Consider the following 27,063-nt stretch of genomic DNA (forward strand, 5'->3'; position numbering starts at 1 on the left):
ACTCCCAGAGAGTGCCTAAGAGCTGGGGCGCGACTGTGCTGAGATGGGTCCTGCTGCAAAATAGGAAAGGTCAGGGGATTCATTCCAGACCAGCTGGCAGTGGCAAAGACGTCGTGCCAGCGCTGCGGTGCAAAAGGAGTGCACGTACTGGCGGCGTGACGGCTGGTCATGGCCCCCGGAGAGCCTGCACAGTTGAGCCAGGACGTGCCTCTCCTCTGTGGTGGTCATACATGAGGGATTGGACTTTCTCTCCCCGGAGCTATTTGAAAGGCCTGGCCAAACAAGGAAACTGGCCCTTGAGAGGAAACTCAGTGATTGCACAGTGCTGACAGATGTCCAGAGAAAACAAACCATGAAAGCATGGAGAAAACGGGGAGCCTTGTGCTCTCCACTTTATTTTTCATTTGGAGAGTTCTCAGGTGTCATGCACAATGAGACCAGGTGCAAAGTCTGCAGATGACCCTGTGATGTTTACATTTTATTTTTGGTTAAAGTAATATAACTTGCGGTTAATTTGCTGTTTTAAGAAAATAGGGGGAAGGTTATTTATATTTTTCAGAAAGACTTGTGCAGCCTGTTCCAGCAGCTCGACAGCCCCGGCCTAAGCCCCTGGATGGAGGGGATGTGCATCTTGATGCCACAAAAGGGAGCTGCACTAGGCTCTGCTAACTATTAGCAGATGCTATTTGAGCATTTTACAAAGTGATATTCCAATAACCTTCAGCTCGTATATTCTTCCCTTTCCTCTAACTCAAGTCAAGCAAGGGTGCTAAACTGAACTCAGTACAAGGGAGACCTGGGGACCTTTCAAGATTCAAAATGGAGCCTTGAATCATGTAGTAGAGGAGTATTTAGATTTATTTTCTGCCATACTAATTGTTACTTTTTGCATTGCCTGTCATTCAAAGAGCTGAGACTTAGGAATTCGGGGGGTTGGGAGTGTTGTTTGGTTATTTTTTTGCTTTATCAGAAAATCATCCTTGAATAAAGACTGAGTCTGGAAACATGATTAATCCTGAAGGTGAATGTTTTAGAAGTTGTGGGTACATGGAACAGAGTATATGCACAGAGTTACGATGGAAATTGTTTCACAGCTTCATCCGCTAGGAATGCAAGAAACACAGGGCACGCCAGACAGGTACTGTTAGGTCAGAACTTAATCAGAACTTCCCAGAAAAAACTCTTCGTCAACCAGGTACATATTTGTACTAGGGCTGATTTTGGCACTATCTTGGCAGCGGTTTGCGAATGGATAATTTGCATGCAAGTTCCCCTAGGTTCTTAGTCAAATACTCAGACTTTATTGTTTTCTATTTCCATTATTCTTTAGGGTACTAGGAACGCTTGGAGCTGAAAGAAACAGAGAGAGGGATTAAAATATGCTTCATAGGCTCTAGGTGGAGGTGTGTCAATGGAGAACTAGAACTGTTTCTCTGAGAGCAGATTTCTGGCTCTACACCAGAGATGGTCATGAGAATTAGGAAACATGAAATTTTGCATATTAGTAGTTGTAATTATTTGCTTTGTTTAGAGCTGAAGTAGAAAAGAACATTTATCACAAGATTTTACAAATATTGTCAATATGTTTTACACAGCTGGCAGCCCTCTTAATTTTTTCATGTTTCCCCCTTCAAAAACTACTTACCTTTCAGAAAGGAAGTAACTTCCTTTATAAACAGACAGACAGACCATACCACAAGGTTTTATGTTTTGTGGGGGTGTTGCTGCAGAGAATGCTGTAGGGGATGAGCTGTTGCCCATGTGGTAGCTCGAGAACCATCTATGTTCATCTGTGGCAGCTGAGCATCTGGAACAGCATCTCACAAGAAATGATCAGGACATTTCACAAAATCCCAATATCCTGACATTTCCAATTCCTCTCTGCCAGACTGCAGCACTGGTGAACAGAGGAGTCCCAGAGATGTGGGGTATCTGAGAAGCATTCAGATTAACAGAATGGTGTCAGAACCCAGCTTAGCCCCAGAATTTCTGAGTCTTACAATAAGATCAGGTCACATTCTTCTTTGTGCCAGGCTTCCTTTTTCTTCAGAGCTTTCCAAATTCCTGGCTGATGCAGTACCCAAAAGATGTTCTTTTTAGCTTGTCTAGAAATCTTATGAGGGAGGGTAGAAAGAGCCCTCTCAGCTCAGAGGCACAGTCTCAAAGCCACCCGTGGCTCTTTACCACAACAGTACTACCAAGCTTTCTGAGGCTCATGCTTTGTTAGCTCAGCTTTTCCAGCCGTAACACTCTGGATTCAATGTACATAACATGTACAATAATTGTTGCAAGAGGAAAATCCTTGATGTCTTCCTCTGCCCCAGGGCCTGTGAGTTGCTGTCAACCATGGGAGACTTTCTTCTGGCCCCACCTGTAACTTGGTTTCCAAACACCTGGAAGCTCAGTTATCACAGGAATTAGTGCAGTAAAAATACCTTGTGAGATTAGTTTTTGTGTTTTTTGTTCGTTCGTTTGGTTTTTTAAGCTACAGATGAGTGGTTAGGAGAAAGAAGGCAGCCCACTGACCTAGTGGCACATTCTTGTCCTCTCTCTTTTTCCAGGATGAGATTGTCTTCAATTTTTGTCTAACGACTTTGAAGCGGTCATGCCTGCTTGGAATCAGCTTTCCAGGGCTGTGAGCCAAAAGCAAGATGTGCCAGGGTGCACGTCACCAAAATCCTGAGATGGAAGAGGAGACCAAGGTAACAAGCTTCCTGGCTTGAAAACTGACCTCAGCTGAGCACAAGAATGCTGTGGTCAGGCATCAGGATACAAAACAGGCAGGACACCCCTTCTGGACCAGTTCTGCACATGAAGCTGGCTCTCTTCTTCTACAGGGTAGGAAGCAAACATCATGCAAATGAGGGAAAAACTAGACCATTAACCTTGTTGCTCTTCCTCTCCATCTTTGTCAAGATTAATTAGTCTGGAAGCTATAACTCCTGCGAGGTAGCACATCCCAGCTTGGGAATGGGGAGATGACACTGGGATATGCATCTGAAAGTCTCTTTGCCCAGAATTGTGCACTGGACTTTTTACCTTCAGCCTCTTCCACATACTTTTCATGAAAATGGATACCAGTTTGCTTCTGCAAACTGAAGAAAAGCAGATGTTTGCCTTCTGCATGTTTCGAGCCAAGGCTTGTGTAGGGCAGATAAGATGGGGTGAGTGATTTAGTGACAGAGGAACCATAATAGATATTTGCCAAGGATACAACAACCTCTTTCCAAGGTCCTCTCTCCAACCAGAGTGAGGAGGGGGTGGGTCCCAGTGTGTCAGCCCCAAGGCCAGAAGCCTTCTTCCCAAGAAGGGGCTCCTGCTGCACCCTCAATGCTGCCAAGCCCTCCTACAGCACTGCCCTCACAAAGTGTATGGGGTCGGAGACCTGCTGTCCTGGGCCTCCAGGGCACAGGCAACAGAAACCTGAGGTGTAGCAGTTCTTGTGCTTAAAAATCTCCATGTGGTTTCACAGCTATGATAGCATGAATGCTACAAGGTGAATTTTTTAACAGTCATGACAGGGTTATTTTCCCTCTCAAATGGCTGCATGCTCTGTGGTTTCCTCAGCTGTACTCCTGTATCCCCATCTCTGCTCAGAAGGGCCCCATCATCTGAGCTTACCTGGCTCTCACATGTGCATGCACACTTCCTTGTGGCAAAATCTTTTCTCCCTGCCCCTGCTTGCAGCTGCAGTGGACTAGAGGAAGAGGAGAGGAAGCGAAGGGCAGTTCATATCGCTTCCACATGGGAAGCAAGACAGGACCATACTGGCTCCAAGCAGAGAAACGTGCATCAACACAGCGAGCCAAAGGGATGGGATACATACACAAGTCAGCCAGTCCTGCAGTCACCACACTCATGCATCCTTTCCTTTTGGAAATAAGGAGATCATGAATTGGCTGCAACCGATAAGCAGAGCCATCAGGATGGGAAATCTGCCCGTGAAACCCAGGGCCTGCAGCTCAGCATCCCTCTCAAGGGCTGCTCTGGCAGGGAGGCAGCGTCTGCAGGGAGCGGGGGGTGAGCTGGAGGAAGAGACTTGCTCTAACACGGCATTCACATGTCCAAACATCACTTCCCTGCGGGGCAGGATGTGCTGCCGTAGGACTCGCCCGTGTGCACCTGCAAACTTGCTCCCTCCTTGACCAGATGGAGCAAATGAAGGCTGTCTAGCCCAATCTGTGCCTCCTGGGCTTATTTCAGGCACAGGAAGGTTTTATGCACATTTTGTACTGCCCCAGAGTGAGCTGTTCCTTAGTATCTGAGGGGAGACCTTTGCACAGCCCCTGAGCAGCTCTGAGATGAGGATAGTCTGCTTGTGAGACTGAGCACCGTGCACCCTGGAGGGCCTATCAGCTGCAGGGACAGGAGGGCCAGAGCGGTGCAAGAGGTGCCTCTCCCAAACTGGAGAGCTTCATATTTTCTGCCTGCCCAGGGGATGATATCCCAGACTCTGAAAACAAGTGTAGGCGATCCCAGTAAAGCAGACAGTGTCCTGCTTACTTGGTTTGGCTGTCTGGGACTGGAGCTCAGCAGGGCCTGAGCACCAGCCAAGAAGTACAAGCTGGTGTGAGTACCGCTGTACCCAGGACAAGAGGCAACACAACCACTGGGCAGTACCACTGCTGAAGGGTGCAGCAGTGGTGGGAAAGCCCACCAGGCAGCCCGGAGCCAGGCTGGATCCCAGGGAATTGAAAGTGCAAGTTCTTAACCCCTGTCACTTTTGTCCTGTGAAGAGGATGGGGAAGGGATGTTTGGAGTATTTTTTACTGGGCTAAAGGAAAGATAGATCTCCTTTTTTGGCAGGGGAAGACCCAGGGGAGATGTAAGGGCAGCTTTCACTTTCCAGAGATGAAAATACCCACCTCTTTTTGCTTGCGTGCTTGAGGGCTATATAAAGATCTGCACCTTTATATAGACAGTTATTTAAATAGCACAGATATCTGGAGCAGCGAACCCAACACAAAACTCCCTGCTCAGTATTTCTTCTTCTCACCCCAGGGTTGCGTTTAGCCCTCCATTTCTCAGCTTCAGTCCCACCTGCCTCCTGCTGCTCTCACCCTGTTAAACTCGCGGGCTGCAGAAGGGAGCCCGAGGCTGCCCCGACCCTGAGCCTGGGGCGGGGCTGGAGACAAGGCCGCAGGTAGGAAGCAGCCCGGCTCTGCCGGGGCCAGGGAGCCGCAGCCCCCGGCGCGGCGACGCTCCTGCGAGCGCCCCCCACGCGGGCGCTGTGCCGGGTGCTTCGCGCGGGCGGGCGAGAGAGGAGCCGCGGGCAGCGAGCCCGAGCAGGCAGCGCTCTGGGGCGCCTTCCCGGGACCCCCAGCCCCTCCTCAGCCAGCCCGACGGCGTCACTCTCCCGCAGCAGCTCAGCTGTGCGAGTTTGTCCATAAAAGGCAGGAAGGCTTCCACCTTTCCGTCCCCCTCGGCCGCGCTGCGGGGGGGCGAGCCGGCTCGCAGGGAGCCGGCCTTTCCTTAGACGGCTACAAAAGCCTTCGGGCTCTTGGCGAGCACCCTGGGCCAGGCGCAGCCCCAGCGGCAGCGGGTGGCCGTGGCCGCAGGCGGCTCGCCGCGCTCCCCTCGCTCTGCGGAGGCGCAGGAAAACCCCGGCGCGGGCGGGTGGGCAGCGCCGGTGCGGGCAGGCGCCGCGGCCGCTGCGGCACGGGGAGCCGGCTGCCTCTCCACCCCGAGGCCTCTCAGGCCTGAGCCCCTTGCTGGCACCCCGGCGAGGGACGGCATTTACAGCACACCCCAGGGCCAAACTAGATGTGGGGGATCAAACCCAGCCCTGAGGGTAGGTGGGGGAGTGCTGAGGGGTGACAGAAAGGCACAGACCTTTGTGCTGGTCTGAGTTTGGTCCTTGCTGCCTGTTTGCTCCCCCGCTTCCTGTGGCTCTTGCCCTGCGCCTCTCCGCTCGGCCAGGGCCCCGCAGCGATCCCTGCCCGGCACTTGGCCCTCGCCCCCCGGCTGGAGAGGGCTCCAGGCTGGGAGGGACGGCCCTCAGTTTCGGCCTTTCTGCACTGCAGCTATATTATGCTTGGCCTGTGCGCTGGGCTGAAATCCCTCCCACCGCGGGAAGGCAATGCACCCCATGCACACATTTCTTCTTTAGTTTCCAGGGCTTCTTCACAGCCGCGAGGTCTCAGCAGTTGGCTGTGCCTTTAGCGGCACCATGTTTCTAGTGTGTGCTCCATCACTGTGGCGCTGCAGGGCACTTTCCTCAGGCTCCTCACAGGCTGGACCCAGACCATGGGGCCCTGGCAGCCAGGCACTGCCGAGGGGCAAGGAGAGTCGCGAGCCGGAGCCTGCTGGGCTCTGCTGCTGTGCGCGAGATTTCCACCCTCCTCACTCACATCAGGTACCAGCTACTGCTTGAAGCAGGGTGCAAGGGCAAGGTAACTGTGAGCCAGTTGCACAAGTCCTGTGGTCATCTGGCTTGTGTGCAGTGCTCACCCAGGGGGCCCTGTTTAGGTCACAGGTTGTGCTGGGTTGGACAGCAATTGCGTTAGACCCCTATTCAAAGCTTCTAAGGAGGCAGTGTAAAAGCCTACAGTTTTGTTCCCAGTTATCCCCCATGGAAGTGCAACTGTCTTTCCCATAATGGAATGGGAGCCACTCTACAGCAAGCAACAGGGAATAGGAAGGCCTCTGCTTGTCGACTGTCCTGCCAACAACCAAAAGCAGCATTCTCTAGATTCCTTGCTAATCTCCAAAAGGTCAGGAAAGGTACATGTACTCACAGGGAGAGAGGTTAGGTCCAACAAAAGACATCAGTGAGAGTGATGTCTTGATAGGTGAACTTCAGGTTTAATGTGGAGTCTGCGCCATCCCTTCATATTATTTATTATTCCTCAGCCCATTCATCTCCGTCTCTGCTGTTGAGGAAATAGCTGAGGCTTTCTCATCAAAACCAAAATTTAAAAAGCAGAATATATAAATGGAGATCAGAATGCACTGGAAGGAGCTCTGGGGATGGGGGAGGAGCTGCTGATGGGACAAACTCTCCAAAAAGTGGGGACAACTTCTGAGCACCTGGCCCTGGCTGCTGGACTGTGGCCACAGAAAGCACAGATGGGGATTGCATACAGTCAGCAGCCCAGACTGAAAGTGCTGGTGGGAAGGCTGCCCTGGGAGCATCCTTCGCTTGATCTGACAGCGCCACTGTCTGTGTTTCTTGCATCCCTCTTCACTTACTATTTTCAAAGTAGCTTTTATGGTATGCTTGGAGGGAATACAAGAGCCAGTAAGCATTGCTCAGAAAAACCCACAGAAGGGAGATGCTCCAGGGAGCCCAGGGGCTGCACTATTGGTTTGAAGCCTGCCTGCTACTAGCAAAATCACAGGTGTATATCATGTGAGAAGATGGAGAGCAGGGGAACTAGAGAAGAGATTAAAGGAAGCTGGGGAGGGCAGCTTGCCTGGTTTGCTCACTGACTGGCTGACCCTGCTGTGTGCTATTGGCGTTGCCCACCAGAGCTTCCTCACTTGTGTGTTTTCTCCAAACTCTGTTTTACATTGTTGGGCATGTTGCTCCATAAGTGTTGTCTTCCTGATGGCAGACCTACTGCAAATATGAGAATATGGGCTTTACTGCTCATTCCCAAATAAGATGTTTCCTGATGCATGGGGTAACTTTGCACTGCACAGTTTGATTTAGGGTAGCTGTGCACAGTTGCTCCCACTGTACAGAAAAGAAATAACAGGAAGAAAAAGCCAGGTAGGAGAAAAGCATGTTTAAAAGCTGATTTTCTGTGAGAAAGCATGCATAACCCATAGCTGCTGCTATGCAGCAGTTCTTGCTTGAGGAACAGAGGCTGAACCTGCTCTGCAGAGGCAGGCAGGCTGCCTGTCCCTGGGGGCTCCCCGTGCTGGCCGGAGAGGTGGTGTTAAAGGGCTTCTCCAAGTGAAGCCCTAAGCCGTGCCTCCTTATAAGATGGAGAACTTTGGGCTCCAGCAAGTGTCCCTCGGGAAAGGCAATTTAAGGGAGAACAGTGGCTCTAGGCTCAGCCTGTGGGTTTTACTCCACTTCTGAGATAAGTCTGAATTTGGATCCCAGCCTCACTGATCCAGTGTCATATTCTCCACTCACTGCTGGGCTACTATACTCAGAAAAAAAGCTGGCATGCCTGAAAGGCTGCTGATGTGTTTTCCAGCTGTACCAACTACTTTTTGAAAAGCAGTGAGCTCTTCCTCCACGCTGTGCTGTGCCAAGCAATGCCATCTCCACTACTGATGGACACAGGCAGCTTGGCTGAGTACAGAAGACAGACAAAAACCTGCACCAGGGCTGCTTCTGCCTGTGTCCCCCAGGGCAGTGCTTGGAGTGCTGCATGATACTACAAGAAGCAGAGCCACAGTTAGTGTCCTAAAGACCACAGCGGACAGGTAAGAATTAACTCCCCAGTTTTAAGAGCACTCATGTCCTGCAGGTACAGTGAAGATGAGGGTCAGCCTCCCTTCAGTCATATGGATCTGTGTTTCTCAGCTCTGTGTGAACTATCAGTTATCCTGGCCTCATATCCACACACTGATTGTAGGTATATCTTGCAGCCACTAGTCAGATGTCACCATGACCTGTCTCACTGCTGAAATAAACAATTTATGTTAAAAGCATCAGGAGGTGGAGAGACTGAGAGGTGCATTTAAAAGTCAAAGCTAGGAGTTAAGCATCTCAGCATTTGGAATAGTGATGGTGAATTTTGCTGTTGGCTGTAGCACAAAACTGCATCTTCCTTTATATTAACAAGCAGATTTAAAGCAGTTCTTGTCCACATAAATGCAAAAAAAAAAAAAAATTGTTATAATTCCTTCCACAGGCCCTATTTCCTTAGTCACCTCTATCACCTGAGTCAAGTTCCTGCTGCAATTATGTTGCAAAATTGATGTGTGTTTTGGTTTTTGCTGTTTTTTTTAAAAAACACACAGGTATCTCATTTGACTGTTTAGGTCTGATATTACATTCTATATTCCTACATTTTCCTTATAACTGTATATGCTTTTTTCCATTATTAGTGTTTCTTAACAAGCATGCCATATTGCTTTGTGTTGTTAAGAAGCTCCTGCCTTACACCCTGAAGCAGACTGTGTTGCAGGGCTACCAAACAGAGCTTGAGGGGAAAGATGACGCGGAGTATACCCTCCAGGCCCCTGGCAGGATCAGCTGTCCCTCAAGCTTAGCCATTTCTTACAACTGTCTGTTTTGCTTGTGCTGTAAAGCTTCCAGCAGTGGGGATTCAGCAGCTTCCTTTCGTGGAGTGTTTCACTGTCCTGACCATCTGCAGGTTCTCCAGGAGATATGGCAAATGGTTTACTGTTTCCACTTTGCAGTAAACTTTTACATATTTGAGGTCTGCTACTATGTCTTTCTTCAGTCTTTTCCTCCCTAGACTAAACAAACCCAGTTCTTTCAGTCTCCCCTCATAGGTCACGTTTTTAGACCTCTGAGTATTCTTGTTACTTCTCCTTTGGACTCTCTCCAAACAGCCTGTATCTTTCTTAAAAATCGGCACCCAGAGCTGGACAGAGCACTTGACTGAGGCCTTACAGATGCTATGGGGAACAGAAGATTTAGTTCTCATGTCATGCAGGGTGTCATTTGTAGGTGTCCCTTCTGGGCAGGGATTTCCTGGGGGAGGCCTGTGAGAACTGTAGCTCAGGTGTGACTTTGGCCTGCATACCTTGCTGTGCCTCTGCAATTGCACGGCCTTCTCTTGCCATTTGCAGTACGGCAGGCTCCTGACCTGTTCTCTTGTGCTTGTTCTGCACATAACTAACACAGCCTCAAAAGCGATGCAGTGCAAAGTTAACACCATCTCACACCATGAACCCCTCCACCTAGAACCAAAGACTTCAGTAACAGCCTGGCCTGCTTGCATTAGATTTCTGCCATCCCTCACCCTCCCCAGTTCCCTCTATGGGATCATTGTGGGTCTGCATCAGGTAAGGAGCAAAAACTGTGAGCCGAAGAACCGAGTGCAAAACCAGGTCTTACACCAGCTCTCAGCAACTGCTGTGTAAAAGGCCTGTCAGGGGTGGAAGGGCCACAAGACCAGGGGACAGAGCTCTCCAGTAATCACTTTCTGAAACATTATCCTTTGCAGGCCCATGGCTGTTTCAACACACCTTGCAGATCCTCCCTGAGAAACTAAGGATCAGCGGTGCTTCTCTTGTGCAACCTGTGCCACGGCGCAGGATGGAGCCTGGGGTCTCCAGCATGGTACAGACCACTGAGAGCATGTGAAAGCTTGGGCAAGCATTCCCAAAATGCCTTGCTGTAAGTATACCTGGGTGTAATGGTGGTTTTGGTCAGGCATGGATTGCTGACAAACTATTGCAACAACTGCAACACGCTATTGCATGCCCTAACTGTACTAGCTGTAACTGTAAATGGACCCAGCGTGTCTGAGACTGGTGATAGATGGCATAGAAATGACTTTAGTGTTGCTATGGCCAGTGTTAGATTCACAGGTTAGAGGCAGAGCCACAAGGGAAGGAAGACAGGGCAGCATACTGTAGCTGAAGTATGATGAAGAAACTGCCCTCCTCAGAAGAAATGAAACATTTATTGACTATCTCTCTGTAAAGTCATTCCGAACTATGGCCGGAAAGAGGTTCTGCTTGGAAACAGCCTGAGGGCACCACTGTAGGGTGATACTTAGAGGTGGGAGAGGGCTAGCTTTCTAAGCTTTGTGCTAGGAAAGGGAAGACCTGCAATCACAGATAACATCAAAGTCAAGGGAAGGGATTTTAAGCAGCTTTTAAGCTGGGGTTAAATAATGAGAGGTCTGAGAGTTCAGTGATTCTTTCATAAGAAAAGATTTTCTGCAAGGAGGAGCCAGCATATTCTGGTAGAGCCAGCAAGACTAATTCCTGTGCTTGCCCTTCTGCTACTGTCTTGCTTCTGTTCCCTTTCCAGAAGGACTTCAACGGTTGCCTCTGAAGCCTGTCACACTTGTTCCACAGCCAGTTTAAGTGTACAGGAAGTGAGAGGGGCAGTGATTTCCCCTGTCATATATCTACAGGCCACAGGCACATTCTTTGACAATCTCTGCTTAGCCGAGAATGAGAACAAGAGACTCAAGCTTGAGTCTCCCACTTGTTGGCACCAGGAATGAGCCATCCTGCATTTAACCTGCGGTTTCCAGAAGTAAGCAGGCTCTCCTGCTTTCCCTCTCCCTTGGCCAGACTGGGAACAGGCTGTGTGGAAGGCACAGTTTAGCTTTGCCTTTCAAGACTCTGCCTGTGGAGGTGGGTACCTGCCACAGCCCCAGCCTTAACCCTGATCGTGTACATCACAGCTTCCCCCAGGCCTCCAGGCTGCCTCTCCTGATGGAGGCAGCTGAAGTTGTGCAACTTCGGCTGCCTCCATCAGAAGAGACTGCACTGAGCATGACCTGGCTCAAGCCTTTGGTTAGCATGGGGAATACCAGTTGTCAGGGATTTGTGAGCTGATGGCCTCTAATTTATGAGGGGTGATCCCTTGTTTAATCCATTCCCTCTCCCTCATAGAAACACAGAAAGTCCTGTTGTGTCTCTAGCATCTCTGGTCCCTTGGCCTCCTTATCACTGAGGCCAGCCAGAGGTACCAGGCTAGGACTGTGAAATGGGATATCCTTTTAGACTTGCACAGAAAACCAAAAGAGCTGAGCAAACAAGCCCACAAAGAGCTGCCCCTGAATAGAGGACAACTGGCAGGTAAAACATGAAAACAAGAAGCCACAACCACTAGCAGCAGCAGGTCTCTGTGCCCACCTCAGAAGAACAAGGATGCTGTCCCCCCCAAGCTGGTCACATCCCTGTAGAACTCGTTAGGGTCACCCCTGAAGAATTAGCTTCACAGTCTCCTCTGAGCAGAGCCTGCTTTGCTTGTTGGCCCTGCACTGCCACGTGATACTCCTGTGCACCTCTGAGGAGCTGACACTTTCCTCTTCAGGGGTGAAGAGAGGAAGCAAAGGGAAGTATAAGAGCAACATTTGTAAAGCACTCATTTCACTTTGCAGGGTGAAAGTACTTATAGTAGGTACATGGTAAGAGTGAAATGGGACTGGTTGTATAATTCTTGATCTTATTGTTGTTCAGGTGACACTGTGAAAGCAAAGGGAACAACCTAGGTTATATTCTGCTAAAAAGTAAAATCAATGCTCTTTTTACAGGAGGAACAAAATCATCATTTTCACACAATTACACTCTTCAATATTAGCAGAAGCACTAATGTTTGCTCTGTTAAGACAATTCTGTAAGCCACTTTGACCTTAAAGCTTCTGCTCTGAACAAGCAAGGCTGGTCCCCCAGCAGCAGGAAGAGGAGATCGCACCGGTACCTGAGGAAGGGGTTGTCCTAGCAGCCATATTAGCTTCAGGGGTGCAGGGCTGGGGGATCACATTTAGCTGAAGTAAGTTCAGCTAACTAGGAAAAGAAGTAAAGGCAAAGGGGGCATAGTCAGGATGGTGAGGCCGGGGCAGGGTAGAAGAGGAATACAACTGGGGTGAAGAGGCCCTGAAGGGGAGACGAGATGTTTTGTACTTGGAATTTTATTCAGGCCCCTTTTCCTCTCCTCCTAGCACAGCATCCCTGCCTTCGTTGTTCCTCTTTTCGGCTAGCTTCCAGCTACTGCTGGATGACCATAGTGGGCACTGTTATTCCATGGCACTTTAAAAAGCACAGCTTTTACCCAAAACCTGGGCATGTGACACCCCCCTCCCTAGTCTGCCATGAAGTATGCGATACCCCACTAAGTTCCACCAAAGAGATGGCTGTACTTCGGAGGTGCTGAGTTTCTATTGGTAAAGTGCCTTGGATGGGGAGGAAATGATGAAAACAAGTCTAATTAACTGGTTAAATTCTTTACTGCAAGAGACCAACATGCAGTTTAAATTTAAGCACTAATTCCTGGAGCTGCAAAGTTTTTGCATACCTGCAGAACATAAGCACTGAAACTTGGCTGTGAGAGTTCCCAAAAAAAAAGTCAAGGGACACTTCAGTGCAGCTTTGGGTGTTGCTCCACAGCCACCATGCTCACCTGCCAGGTCTCATTACAGAAGCTTATGAATGTTCCTGGCAAGCAAACAGTTATCCCCTCCGGGAAGCTCACAACCTGTGGCTAATATGCTAAGCACAAAGAGCAGCAAGCAGTAAATGGAAATACCCAAATGCCCTTGGGCTCCTTTTTCTTTTCTATTGCAGGCTGAAGAAGCAGGACGTATGCCCAACCATTCCCACAGTGGCTCTGCCCACTGCCCTGGAAAAAAACACTCTTCTTTCATTGGGTCAGAAAGTCCTTGCTGGAGTCCCACTTGTCCAGGAAGGCTTGAATAATGCCCAAGGAAATCAACAGCAAACTCCTACAGGGCAGAAGAGAACTCCAGGAGATAAAATATGGAAAACCAGAGTAGTCCTGTGGTTACATGAACATTTTTTCTCACCAAGAGCACTGGCTTCTGTAGCTCCTGTTGCTGTTGTGTGTTGTTCTCCCATTGTGAGCTGTGCCACTGCCCTTTGTCGTACTGATACAACTCTTCTCAAGGGCCACATGGTTGAGTGGAACCAGGAACGAATCCAAATTTAGAAACTTTTTTTTTAACTACTGCCTGTAAATTCAAGAAACTGGCCAATAACAGTCTCTCACTCTTCTTAAGCAGTCCCTGAAGTCAAGAATTAGTATGTGGTTAGGAGTGAAAAACTAGGTATTTTCCAGGAATCCAGAGGAACAATTTATTTTGAGAAGCAAGTATCATGAATTTAAAAATGTAAATGGGAGGGAGAATTAGGGGAGAAGCTCTAATATACTAGAAACCTCACAATTCTTCTGGATTTCAGCTATGCTTCATTGCATTGATCTTATATATTAAATCGTTTAAACCATCACCTGCCCAGTGCAAGAAGAGATTAGTAAATGAATGGGATCACTGACACTGGCAATTAATAACATTGTTCTATTTATAGTGCTACAAGCATGTGTAGGAGGGATCACTAGGTGTATTTTACACAGGTAAGAAGAACCAGATAACATTATGACTATGGGGATAGGTGCTTTGTAACTCTAAGTGAGCCTGATGTCACAAGGATCCAAACAGACAGTGCCCAGATGATTTAGCATCACAGAAACCCACTACAAGCGTTAGGACTCAGATTTCCATAGTGCTGAGCATTTCCTGGAAAATGTTGAAAATCCTCATTCTTTGAACGGCAGCTGAGGGCTTCCAGCACATTTGGTGAGGTGTGAAAAGTAGCTTTTAATAATAGGCCTACGAGGGTGGGAAAGTAATACAATAGGACCCCCCCCTCCCCCGACCTTAAAATACAAAGCTGAGGACTTATCTCAAGGAATGTGTTTGCCCTCCTCCTCCTTTTGTTTCCCCAGATCTTTCTGATTGCCAGATTCCTCAGCTGGAAGTGTCCTGATCAATAAGAAAAAAACTATAAGGAAGGAAAACTTTCAAATGCCATCTTCACTGCCTCTAATCCATCGTGTGACCACAATGGTTATATCACTGTTACTGAGGGTTTAGAACAACTTTGTTACCAGGTGTTCATAAAATAAGAAATAAAAAAGGCCTTTTCTCTTCAAACCCTGACAATTTCCATATTTCCCCGATGAAAATTACTGCACTCTTCTTCTCAAAAACTGGCCATCATCTGCACCTGCCTGCAGGGAAGACAGTGGGGGAAACTTCCCATCAAGTCCATTAGCATCTCTCTAGAATGATATGAGTATTTTGCATTTTGCAACGCTTTTCATCACGATGCACATTCAGGAGGACTTGTGACGTGGCTGGTGGTTCTGGATTCCTCAGATCTGGCTCCTTTCAGTTAGGATGCTTTCAGCAGCCTGCTTTCCCAGATTGTCTCAGAATGGAGGCATCCCACAATTGCTTTTGAAAATTATAATCTTACTACCCTGTACATATGATGGTAAGGTAAAAAAAACACAGGCTTTGACCAGTACAGAATAACTGACAATTATTTTTATGATATTCAAAAGCGTATACAAGTATCATATGACAGACAACAGATGAAATGGGATGAGGGCTCACTCTTGGATGCCCTGGATGGTGTTGTGGTGCAGTGTTTCTTTGGCCTTCCTCTCGCTTTGGTGAGATGCCGTTCTGCTTCATGGTGCTGTCCAGCCCGAGACTACTGGGGAGACTGATGCTATTGTCATGTATTTCCCCCCTCTGCTGGTTTCACTGACAGAAGCCCCGTCAAGTGTTTGAGTGCCAGTGAGTTCCTAAACATCTAGTATTTCCGCCCTAGAAAGCTGCTGGGTGAGCGAGCCGCGGGCGCCGCACTTCACCGTTTGGTAGCTAGGCAGGGTATCTGCGGGCAGAGCGCTGCAGCGGGCGCGCCGAGGAGGCCGGGCGCGGCGGGACCTGTGCTTCACATCTGCACTTGCTCATCGTGCTGCTCCTAAATGCAGGGGCTCCCCTGCCTGCGCCAGGGCCCCTGCGTTACACCCCAGCTCAGAAAAGCACCTTTTTGCGTGCTGCATCTGCAGCGCAGCACCGCTCCACCGCCGGCCCGCAAAACTCGCGCACAGGCAAGCGCGGCGGGGGCCCGGGGGCAGCAAAGCGGCGCCCAGGGACGGGCCCGGCCGCGGCGACGGCGCCTCCCGCGGGCGACTCGGCGCGGGCCGGGGCGCCCCGGGACCGGTTTCACGCACCGATTTACCGCGAAACGATTAAAAAAAACCCCAAACAAACAAAAAACAAAACCGAAGCGGCACCGACAGCCCTCGCCGGGCCAAGGGGGCGGCTCGGCGCCGGCGCCGGCGCCGCCGCCGCCGCCGCCGCCGCCGCCGCCGCCGCCGCCGCCGCGGGGGAGCGGGGGAGCGGGGGAGCGGGGGCGGGGCGGCTGCAGCCCGCCAATGGCGGCGGCGGCCCGCCGTGACGGACGCGCGGGGGCCGCAATGAGCGGGGCGTCGGCGCTGGGGGAGGCGGGGTCTGGGGCGGCGGTGGCGCGGGGCGCGGCCAATGAGGGCCGCGGGGAGGCGGGGCGCGGGCACCCCGCCCCGCGGAGCTGCGTGCGGCGGCGGGCGGCGGGGCCGCGGGGAGAGCTGGGCAGCGGGCGCCGCCGCCGCCTGCTCGGGTGCGCGGCCGCGGGGCCGGGCGCAGCGGGGCGAACGGGCAGCCCGACGGGGCGGGAGCCGGGGCGCCGCAGCCATGGATCACTACGACCCGCAGCAGACCAACGACTACATGCAGCCGGAGGAGGACTGGGACCGGGACCTGCTCCTGGACCCCGCCTGGGAGAAGCAGCAGAGGAAGGTGGGCGCCGCTCCGCGCCGCCGCCCCACGCGTGCGCCGCGGGGGCCGCGCTGCGCCGCGCCGGGCGGCGGCGGGGCCGCGCGGCGGGGGCAGCGCCCGGCGCGCAGCGGGCAGGTATCGGCGCGGCGCCCGGCTCCGCGGCGGGACGGGCCGCCGCCCCCGCTGTCACCGGCGGCCGCCGCCGCCCGCCCGCGCGCGCGGGGCTCCCGCCCGGGCCCGGCGCCGGGGCCGCAGGTGCAGCCGGGCGATCCCGCGGCGGGGGGGGGGGAGGCGCCCGGGCCGGGCCGGGCCGGGCGGTGCGGTGCGGCGCGGCGCGGCCGTTCAGCGGCGGGGCGATAGATAACTCGCTTCTCATTTGAATGGTGTGGTTTAGGGCTGGGCTTGTGCAAAGCTCATGTCCAAAAATGGTAACATTCGTCCCTTTTTTTAAACTTAGAGGGTGGCAGTGGGGAGGGGAGTGCAGGAGGGGTTCCAGCTTCTCTCTTTCGTTTCTTTCTTTCTTTCTTTCTCTTTTCTCCTTGAAACCGGAAAACATCCTGTGTTAGATCCCAGGAATCCTAATCCCTGAAACATTTCCGTCTTAGTCACTCCGCCAGGCAATAATAAAGCGGAATTTAAAACAACAATAATGCTAATATGACAGGGGCACCCAGAACTGCAGCACACTTGGCTCTTCCATGTGAGTCACTTCTTCACTTCAGGCTCACGTTTTGCTTTGTGTCTTGACCCTGCCTAAATTGCAAGCAGACAGGAGAACACCGAGACCTTACTTGCTGCTGGGGAGGATATAGTATGTTTAAACACATATGTAATATATGTGAATGTATATATGTGTGTGTGTATATGAATATATGTGTGTGTGTGTGTGTGTGTATACATATATAATGTTTGCAAGCCTGTGGTCAGGCTTTCTGTAAGGAGCTGGGAGCAACTGGAAAGCAGGGAGCACAAGAAAGAAGACTCTTCTTCCTCTTTAGCCCAATTCTTCCCCCCCTTCCCTTTCAGAAAAAGGCTCTTTGGGTTCTCCTGCTCATAGCTATCTGAAATGGTGCATGTGAAAAGCGTTTTCCCTGGACTCGGATGAGTTAATCGAAGGTGATAGCTATGGAGCTTCTGTCAGCAGTTTCCTCTCTTGGAGAGACTTGCATGATGAGGGTAGACAGCATGAGAATTAAAGCATTACAAACAAGGGTATTTAATTGAGAAAGATATCGTGGTGTGTGAGCTTGCATTTCAACAAAGGAGAAAAGAGAGGACTGTAATCTCGGTCTGAGGTGTGAGTGACAGATTGCTTATCTGAAGACCAGGCTCTAGTCCTCTGAGAAGGGAGGTTTCTTCCGTTTCAGAAGAACTGCCTGGCTGTGATCTATATCTTCAGTTGCACACCTATATTTGGCTAATACAGCTAGAAACAACCTGTGGGGCCTGTTGGGGTCCACAGCAAGATGGACAGTATTGCTCACAGGTTATGAGGGGAAATGTTTTGTCACACTACTTGTGTTTTACTGAGAGGGAGAATACTTTATGTGTAGTGGGACGCTGACTTGATTGTCAGAAACAGGAATTGAACATTTGGATTAAAAAAAAAAAAGTTAAGAAAAGAAAAGGTCCCAGAACACGAGTTGTGGCATGTTCCCTGAAAGGTCAGAGTCTTTTCTTTTTTTCATTATTATTACCTCCTTCCAGGAGATCTTAAGTCATCTTGGTCCTATCACAAGAGGGGGACAGAGAGCTACTCTATAAACTTAGATTACATGGCCAGAGGAGGGGAGAAGCTAAAAGAGTTTTAAATATATAATGCATCTACTTCAAAATCATCCAGGCCAATTTATTTTGCTGGTTCACTGCTACTAGTGTACAGGGTGTCATTCGCCAGCTTGCTGAAGGAAGGGGCTCTGTATGGTTAGGTGTCCCTCTCTGTGGTGGGAGGATCACTTTATTGTTTCTTCTCCTGCTGTTGGACAGCTGAAACCATTCTCTTCTGCAGTGGGTGCAAGATCATAGTTTTATCGTGACCCTCCTCTCTAGTTTCCATACGTAGAAAGACCAGGTTTGGGAGGGACAGCTCTTCCCAGCTTCTGCCCACCAGGCTAACCCCCATCATGGGAATCGCCGAACTTGACTCCTGGCCTGGGCAGGCTGTGCAGATGCTGAAGGACAGTCTCGTTCCCCTCCCTGGCTCTGAAGGTGATGGAGAGCCCTGCCGGGATCTTGGGGCTTGCCTCCTTCAGAGAGTGGGGAGACAGTGGTACCCACCAAGCACCAGCCTGAGATTTGTAGTAAATTTCTGCTGTCTCCTTTCCCTCCCACCCCCTCTTTTCTTATCTGGGAAGTGAAATAATGATCAGTGACTGTAGTCACATGTTCAACACCATGCCAAGATGAATAGGACAGTTTCATGTCTGCCAAAGCTATCGTGTAGGTTCTCTTCAGGCTCATTCTCGATCTTTTACTGTTGGTTCATGTGTTTTAGGTTTTCTTCATCTAAGAAATACCTAGAGAATTTTTAAAAGCCTGTCTGTCTGAAATAAGAGCACTGAGATTCTGGAAGAACGAAAAGTAATGTGTTGAAAGAGTACTGGGACGATCCTAGGTGAACTGAAATCCACTGCTTATGAATCCTGAGTGCATGTGTTACTTTTCTGCACACATGAATGAGTGTTTGGACAATCATTTCTTAGAAATCGCTGTGCCTGTTTCAGTACTGCCAGTCAGTCAGGGGTGCTGCCTTTATCGATGGGGAAAAAAGCTGATATTTTGCTGTCTATAAGCAGCAGGCCCAGGAGTTGCATATGAATAAGGAAATCTGCTTCAGTTTTTGAAAACAGTAGACCCCAAAGCTTTCAAGCTGTTATGGAGAGGAGTGGTGTAGGGAAATGTGCCTATATGGGGATTTAAGTACTACCAAATTATTATTATTATAGCACTGATGGCAACCAGTGAGGTGGATTTGAAACTTTCCTGCTCGGCTCCTCTCTGGGAGCAGAGGCAGCATCTCTAACGTGTTATCATGGCCAGCAACCCAGCAAGCAAACGCGTGTTAGAGAAACGGCTGCCCTTTGCTGGCTGTTCCCATGTCGGCCCCAATGTCCCGGCTCAGTAAGGCCCTGCAGGCCACGCTGGGCAGCTGGGGAGGGCTGCATGACTGTGCTCTCCTGCGTGGCTCTGTGCAGCTGGGACTAATTGGGACTTGGGAAGCAGACAGTCCTGGGGATGTTGCTCAAAGGCGAATTGAATCCAGTTCCCTTCTCCCAGCTGCATTGGCTCAGCAAAGCTAACGGCGGGCGTGAGAAGCAGGAAGAGCTGCTGATTTTAGTAACTGACTCAACAGGCCTGCTGCAAGGAGGAGGTGTGGTCGCCGAGCTGTCAGAAGTCTGTCCCTACCTGTGCAGGGTGATGGGTACGACAGTCCTCCCTGTCTGGGAAAATGCTGGAAATAGGATCTCTTGAGCTGCTTTGAGATGGGTGAAGGGATGAGCTGCAGAGTGAATTTTAAATTTGCAGAGTGAAGCTAGGCATCTTCAACACGATGCAGAGAAGACCCTGTGGTCCCACATCTCTTCCCATCTGCCCTTTCCAGACCAAGTGCAGTAAAGGGGGACCCTGTGAGTTGAGGACAGGGGTTACTGGATTAAAATATAGGCAGAAAGTGACAGTTCTTGGGAGTGAAACAGCTTTCCTTGAGAAGCTTTTTTTATGCCTCTCAGAAGAGCCTCTAGGAGGCTTTAACAAACTCGTGGCAACATTGCTGTTCACAAGGAGCAAAAAGCAAATTTTGATAAATCTAGCTTTATATAAGGCCTGCACAGCCCTTTTCACAGGAGCAAGGTGTCTCTCTCTTGGGAATTAAAATACTCTCTGCTTTGGATTATTGGACTCCTTCTAGTAATTTCTTCTAACAGCCTTTCTTTTCCTTTCTTTGCTCTTTCCTCTCCAGATTCAGGCCTCAGAGTGCTACTTTGCATTAGCCAAGACATAACAAGACTGATCCTGTTGTTTTCCAGTGTTACACAGCAGAACTTGCTAAAAGCCATTGCCAGAAAATCACACCTGAAATGTAGCTGTCAGGGTAGACAAGCTTCCCTTGTAAAAAGTTTGCGTGTGGGCATTTACTGACTGAGAGACTGTCACTTGATTAGATTGATCCTCTTGATTAGAAAAGGCCAGCGCCCATGTTTGAACTTTTCCTGGGTCACGCAGGGGCTTTTGCTGAAGGAGCTGAGTTAGGCAGCGAGTGACTGGGTGAGCCGCTTGGCGCTCAGCAGGCCTGGCTTGTCTTTGCACGTGAGGCAAAGGGTAATAGTGAGAACAGCCTCCTGCCACCAGCTCCCGAATATCCCGCAGAGGTTAGAAACAATATTTCAGTGAAGCTGGTGCTGTTGAGGTGCTGTACCTGAGGTGTGCTTTGCGTCGGACCGGTCGGGGCTAGCCCTTGGGCACAGCAGGCTCTTGAGTTCTTGTGCTGGTCGCTGTCATTTTGTGAACTGGTCACTTATGGTTCATGTATTTAAAATCTGGCCTCAAGTGACTTGTCCAAACTGCAAAGCTGGGGGAAGAAACTTTAAATTGCTGTCTGACCTGACAGCTGCTATCTTGACAATACAAGTAGGAAGCAGCATTCATTTGCTGCATGGGGAGTAAAGCCAGATACAACTTAAACTCTGTAGGGAATGATAGTAATGCTTTTATTTAAAAATACTGATGAAATGGCTACACTGAAAAAAAAAATAAATGTGCCTCCTCTTTCTCCAGTGCTGCTCTGCCTCACCAGGTTGGCATTTCTGCGGTGATGTGGCAGTAAATGATATCTCTGGCTGAGAGAACTGAACCATTCAGACTTATGGTGCTGCTGAAGCGGTGACAGTACATACATTTTTGGAGCACCTTTTCTGCCTTAAAGAAATATTTATCAAATACAGTTATTGATGGAAATTATTGAATTCCCTGTTAAAAATGGCAGCCTCCCAGAACCCTTCTCACTGCTCTGTGTACCACGTGCTACATGTAAAGATACACATGGAGACAAGGGTGGTCCTGTAGCTCACCAAGCCATGCATCTCACACCCTTGCTGTGTCTTCATCCAACAGGTCTTACAGCTCTTGTTGTCATGGTTTGAATTTTGCTTTGCTGAGCGTCTTTTTTGCGGTCTTTTGAGGTGAGGTTGTTAATGATAAAAGCTACCCGTTAAGCATAGCCAGGGTCCCTTGTGGAAATGCCCCGCCTCCAAGCCTGCTGGTATACACTCATACCAGTGGCATGAGTCTAATTTATATCTATGACAGAACTTAAAGTTGCGGTCACAGCTTCCTTTTCCTTTCGTTTGAACATCCTCCCTTCCAGATAGTGTCTGTTTTGAAACTGGGATCTAGATTTCCCAGAAAGCTACAGTTGTGATAGCTGCTGTGGACCAGCGTAAGAGTGCAATACTACATTTCTTAATCTTTGTAATTTGCTAAAATTCCTTACAGTTCCACCATAGTTTCATCAGTGAGATTAATGTCTGTTGCTGGTGAATAAGCGGTACTGGGTCCTTCTGTTCCCCCTGTAAGGGACGCTACCTAATTATCAATTGATCATAGCAAGGAATGGCCTTTGCTTGGTCTTTGCAGTGTGAATGTGCTGTAGGAAAGATGGCCCTGATGCACATAAGGATCCTGTACCTTATTTCACACTGAGTGATGCCAGTACAGAAACAGAATGGTGAAATTTGTAGAGTCACATTTGTAGCAGCTCAGTTGCTATCTTACAGTCACATAGGCAAACAATATAGGTCACTAGATATCTTACTTTTACCTTTCAGATCAAGCTTTTGTTGTTTAACATAGGTAGCTTATCACCAGTTACTTGCTCTTTAAAATACTTAAATCAAAAGTTGCTGTAGGGCACCCTGGAAATGTCTGGCTTTGCAGATCGGTTATTCGTTCTGGAGCATGGGAGCTGCCTCATACTTTCTGTGATCAGGTTTTGCCAGGACATGTGCTTGGGGTTTTTTTTTGTTTTTTTTAGCAAGGACATTGTTATTCATTGTAACCTCTTGGTTATGATGAATGAGGCATGTGGGCTTTGCAGTGACTTACCCTCCCATGCAGCATCCTGTTTGTTAAGGGAAGAACCAAGGTGAAGGAAGGCATGGGTTAAAAAGGAGACTACATGTTTTTTGGGAGGCCTCTGTAACAGATCCCAAGGAGCAACCCATGAGAACACAGTGCTTGCCAAACTGGATTGAACTGTTCATCCTCCTAATCCTCCAGCGAAGGGTGAAACTCCTCAAAGGCATCCAGCTACCAGCACACTGATGTAAAATGTGTCTGCCTGGGGAATTTCTTACTGACTGCTTCAGGCAACCAGTTTAAATTCTTGTGCATGTGATTTGGTGATGACGCTTTTACCATGCATCACTGTAACAGCTCAAGGTGATAACATTTTCTTTCCTGGCCACTCCTAGCGCCCTGTGGTAAGCTCAGGGTGTCTGGTGTGCTAGCCTGCCGTGGAAGGCATCTTTAAGCAGAAGCTGTTTGGAAACTTTTATTGGCTGTCTGGTAAAAACTGGTCTCTTTGAAAGGAAATGGATGCTTTTGTGTGCAGTAGTGTTGTTTTGCTACGAAAGTCGAGCGTAGCTAGACCGTGGGCAGTGAGAATGCGGGTCAGTAAAGCTGTTCAGTAAAAGCTTGCGGCCTTCATGAACACTTGGCCCTGCGTATTACGATCGAGACCCAGTGAATGCTGCCTGCTCTGCAACACTGAAATGACCTCCAGGAATTGTAATAATATGCTCCCCAGCTGCTCCTCTTGTAGGTGCTTCGCTCTTCTCATGTGTGCTGCATGTGACATGCAGTCCCACAACCGAACATGTCTCATGTTGTTAACTGGAGGAGGAACAGGGTCTAGTCAGCCTCCCCGGCCAGGTTACAAGCCTGTGTGCAGCCTCGCTGGGATCCGCTTAAGGATTTGGCCTGGAGTTCTTAAGGGTGGCACAAGCAGTGGTGACAGGGATGGTGAAAACTAGCACAGCTCTGCTGGAGAAGGTCGGAGAGCTTTTTCCAGCTGCCTGTGAATTATCACTTTTGTGTCTGACACTTAGGCCATTCTCCAGGGTGTAGTTATGCTGGTTGGAGATGGCTTTGCTCTTTCTGCCGATGAGGTGCAGAAAGCAGTCACTGTAGGAAAGAGGCTGGAGCTCCATCTGTGGAAGCTTTGGGAAGCTGCTAAAACACCACAAATAGAGTGGACCTGCCTCACTTCAGTGTGTTGTCTGCCCCAGGGGCCTGCTGGATGTATTGCTGGGATTCTTAGAGGTATTTTGTACAATTTGGGCAATGGTGATGGAGAAAGAGGATAGGGAACAGAGTTTACTCTTAGTTATCTAGGAACATAAAACCGATGTCTTGCCATGTATGACTATTACAAACACAAAGGTTACCATAAGGAACATGCTTAGCATGACCTTTACAAATTTTGTTCAGCAACATAAACCCCTCTCATCCCTCACAATATTATAGGAGATCTGTGTGTGTGTGTCAGGGAGGACATATATAGCGTGCTTGGCAGCTGCTAGGTGGAAAAAATGTGATCTTAGTGAGAAAGGCACAGAGTCCTATGCTTTCCTTCATAAAGCATAGGATTTTGGGGCCAAAGCATGTTATGCAGAGTTTGGATCCATTACAATGAGTTGATGTAGAGTGGTCAGATATACTTGTCAGCAGTGGGACCTTCTGTCTGGCACTAGTCACACTAGAAAAGTCTGTTTTATTTCTGTCTCTGAAGCCATCTGCCAGTGCATTTTGACCTCTCCAAACAAGACTGACTTACAGGTTCTAAAATGAATCATCCATACTCCTGAGACAGAGACCTGGGAAATTCTTGGGGCAACCGAAAAAATGCTAAACTGAGCAAAACCACTAGCATTAATATGATTAGCAAAAAAGCTAGCTTCCTGTTCCCCTACTGTCTTCTTCCCTGCTCTTGTTCCCCCACTGCATTACAGCAGAACTTGGCCATAGGATGTTTGTGGTGTGGCCTGGTGCCAGTTTAACCTCTTAACTCCCTATTAGGCAGTAAAGCAGAACCTTTTTTTCCCATGTTGGTTTCCTGTCGTTGTGTCTTTCCTGCTCGGCTGGCAATGCATGATTCCTATTGCTAAGGGCTGGGTCAGACATCTGCAAGCCGAGCCTTGTCATACCAGTATTGCAGCTGGTTGACTTCAGGCCTTTACCTGTAGTTTTCATCTCTCCTCCTCCTTCCAAATCCATTGCTGCTTTGAAGCACTAGGACATGACACAAGGCTCTGCAGGGACTTTCTCTGCCTTCAGTGCACTAGAACAGCTCCAATTGATAGGGCTGGGATATGCATGAATAAACGGAGAGAATTTTGGTCACTCATCCGGCTGAGTCTTTGATTTGCCGTTTTATCTACACAGACTGAAAACTTTCTGGAAATGTGTTCATCCCTGTGGTGTGGGAAATGACAGCAAAACTGGCACTTCCGTTGTGTTGAAGTCGAGGTACTAGTCTGGATGGGAAGTGCTGGCAGGTGAAAAGGCCACGTCTTGGCTATTAACACTCTCTACAGTGGACACCACTGATGTGAGGCTCCATTTATCACCTATCTGTCTGCTCAGACTGGAGTGGTTTCCCGTAAACCCCTAAACAGCAGCAATCCAGTGCTTCTGAGCAATTTTACAGAAACACTCCAGTTTGGATAGTTAAGAGGCCAGTGGGGCTGCAGGGGAGACTTCTTCACAGCACGTCAATCCACACCCTCGTAGGTGGCTTCCTTGGTCAATGGGAAGGCAAGGATGACTTGATGTATCAGCCAATTGCTTCTTTGGCAGCTGCTTGGCTTGCAGTGATCCCCTCATTACTACACTGATGATTGCTTAACATCTTTGACTTAAATTTCTGTAAGAAAAAGCTGGGGCAGGGTTTGCACCTCTTTCTCTGCAGTGCTGTAGAGGCAGCTCCTTGTTGAGCGGTACTGCTGGCTGAGGCAGGGCTCAGCAGCAGCTCAAACAGCAGTGGTGGAAACTGGCTTAGAAACACAATGTCAGCCCTCATAGCTGACTGCATTTGGTCACCAAGCAGAAAGGACTGGCTGCAAGAGTGATGAATGGGCTTCTCCTTCAGGATAGCACAGGTGGGCTCTGTTTTTGCATCTTATGGGCCCACATTTTCAGAGGCACCCTTGCAAAATCTTTTATCTCTGTGCCAAGCAGCACATTGCGGATGGGCAGCCCCTTCACTCTGCTCCTCCTGTGAGCAGAGTGTTGGATTGCTGCTGTGCTAGATAAGTTTCACACAGAATATCCATGCTGTCTTTTACGATGTTGAGGACAACTCCCCCGTCCTACAGAGGTGTTGATCCAAGGCCAGTTGGCAGCAATGGAAGGACTCCTCTGCTTTCCATGGGCTTTGGATCAGGCACCCAGGGCTCTTCCTACTTCTTGCTGCAGTATACAATGCTAAGCACTTCAACTGCACTGCTGCTGTAAATGGAAGTTGAGCTGTTGTATCTTTGCTCCAGGAGCTAGCCTGTAAAGGCCTCTGTGAGAGAGAGGGAGAAAGAGATCCATGTATGGTCTCTGCGTCCCAGCAGAGTGCTCTTTTCTTCATCATGAAAAGTGATGTGTACATCCCAGAGTTGTGTTTCCTGGCCAGCTTCCTTGGCTTGATAGCAGCAGAGTTTCTTTCACTCTCCAGTATTTTACTTGTGATCTCCTCAGTTTATTTAAATGTATGCCTTGGTAAGCGATGAGTTAGTTCTACTGTTTAAATATATTATCCCAAAGAAAACTTTAAAATCTGGCTCAGCAAAGGAAAAGCAAGTACACAATTATCAATTGCTAAACAGTGCCAGAAAAAGGACACTTGTTTAAAACTGTTTAGACCATGTCTATGCCAGGGCTTATCACAATGGAAAATACTTAATTTCCTGAGGAAAACTCTGATTGCAGCCAAGAGCAGTTCTAGCTTTAACGCCTATGTATGCTTCCAGGTGAACTTCCTACATGTTTTATCTGGTTTGGGAGATCTGGAGATGTTGTAGAGGAAAGGGTAGTGGCTCAGAGGCAAAGAGGTGGTGAGAAGAAGAGTGTGAGTGCATTTGTTCAAGCCTCTGGCTCCTCTACCTCCACTCACAGCGTTGCTGTATAGAAGTAGCACATACAGAGGAAGTGTCTGTCTTGGCCATAGCTGGCTTTGCGCACAGAGCAAGAACTTGCATCTCATTAGTGCTTGCTCATCAAGCACCTTTTGCCAGCAGCACTTTCAGGCAGCCGAGCTGTGAGGAGACTGGGTGGGGGCAGTGGAGGAGTACATTCATTAATATGAGCCAGTCTGTTTCAAAATGGCTAATGCGTGGAAACTTGCTGTTTCCTGAGGGTTTTGTTAGGCTGTTGGGGAGCTCTGGCCAGGGATGAGACTACGGCTGTGGGGAGCCAAATGTGAACTCACTCCGGGCAAGATGCCCAACTCCACTGGTTTTCCCCTGCCAGAAATCCTCCCCCCAACCCCAGCCAGTGATACCAAATTCAATTTCTACCAGTCCTCAGCTGAAGCCCTTAGCAGGGAAGCAGCACAAGTGGAGACCAAGTGGAGCAAGATGCTGCTCCGGGTGGGGATGAGGGAAGGGACTGAAGAGCTTGAGCACTGCTGACCTTGGTGGGGACATGCACTGACAGAGGACCTGCACCAACCCACTTCAGAGGAAGCAGTAGAGGATAGTCCCCGCTGAGGACTGTGGCTGTGTGGGTAGGGGTTGGCAGGCAGTGTAGTCTTCTAGGGTGCATGGAGAGGGGAAAGTGGTGG

At 49.3% G+C, this 27,063-nt stretch overlaps 1 protein-coding gene and 1 long non-coding RNA gene across 3 annotated transcripts in view; both read left to right on the forward strand.

Moving 5' to 3' along the window:
• The first annotated feature begins 4,942 nt into the window (after nucleotides 1–4,942).
• Nucleotides 4,943–14,564, forward strand: LOC136991992 (uncharacterized). The gene is made up of 3 exons (XR_010884021.1): nucleotides 4,943–5,143; nucleotides 10,098–10,270; nucleotides 14,357–14,564. It is a non-coding gene; the product is annotated as an uncharacterized lncRNA (long non-coding RNA).
• A 1,503-nt stretch (nucleotides 14,565–16,067) lies between these two features.
• Nucleotides 16,068–27,063, forward strand: part of ACTN1 (actinin alpha 1) — a 94,668-nt gene continuing 83,672 nt past the window's right edge. The window contains exon 1 of one of the 2 annotated variants that reach the window (XM_067296558.1): nucleotides 16,068–16,259. In XM_067296558.1, the coding sequence (XP_067152659.1) occupies nucleotides 16,155–16,259 (105 nt within the window). In that variant the 5' untranslated portion in view covers nucleotides 16,068–16,154. The remainder of the gene's footprint in view (nucleotides 16,260–27,063) is intronic. The other variant, XM_067296559.1, reaches the window with a different exon arrangement.

The sequence above is a fragment of the Apteryx mantelli genome, chromosome 4 (assembly GCF_036417845.1).
Source record: "Apteryx mantelli isolate bAptMan1 chromosome 4, bAptMan1.hap1, whole genome shotgun sequence".
In the NCBI taxonomy this organism is placed as follows: Eukaryota; Metazoa; Chordata; class Aves; order Apterygiformes; family Apterygidae; genus Apteryx; species Apteryx mantelli.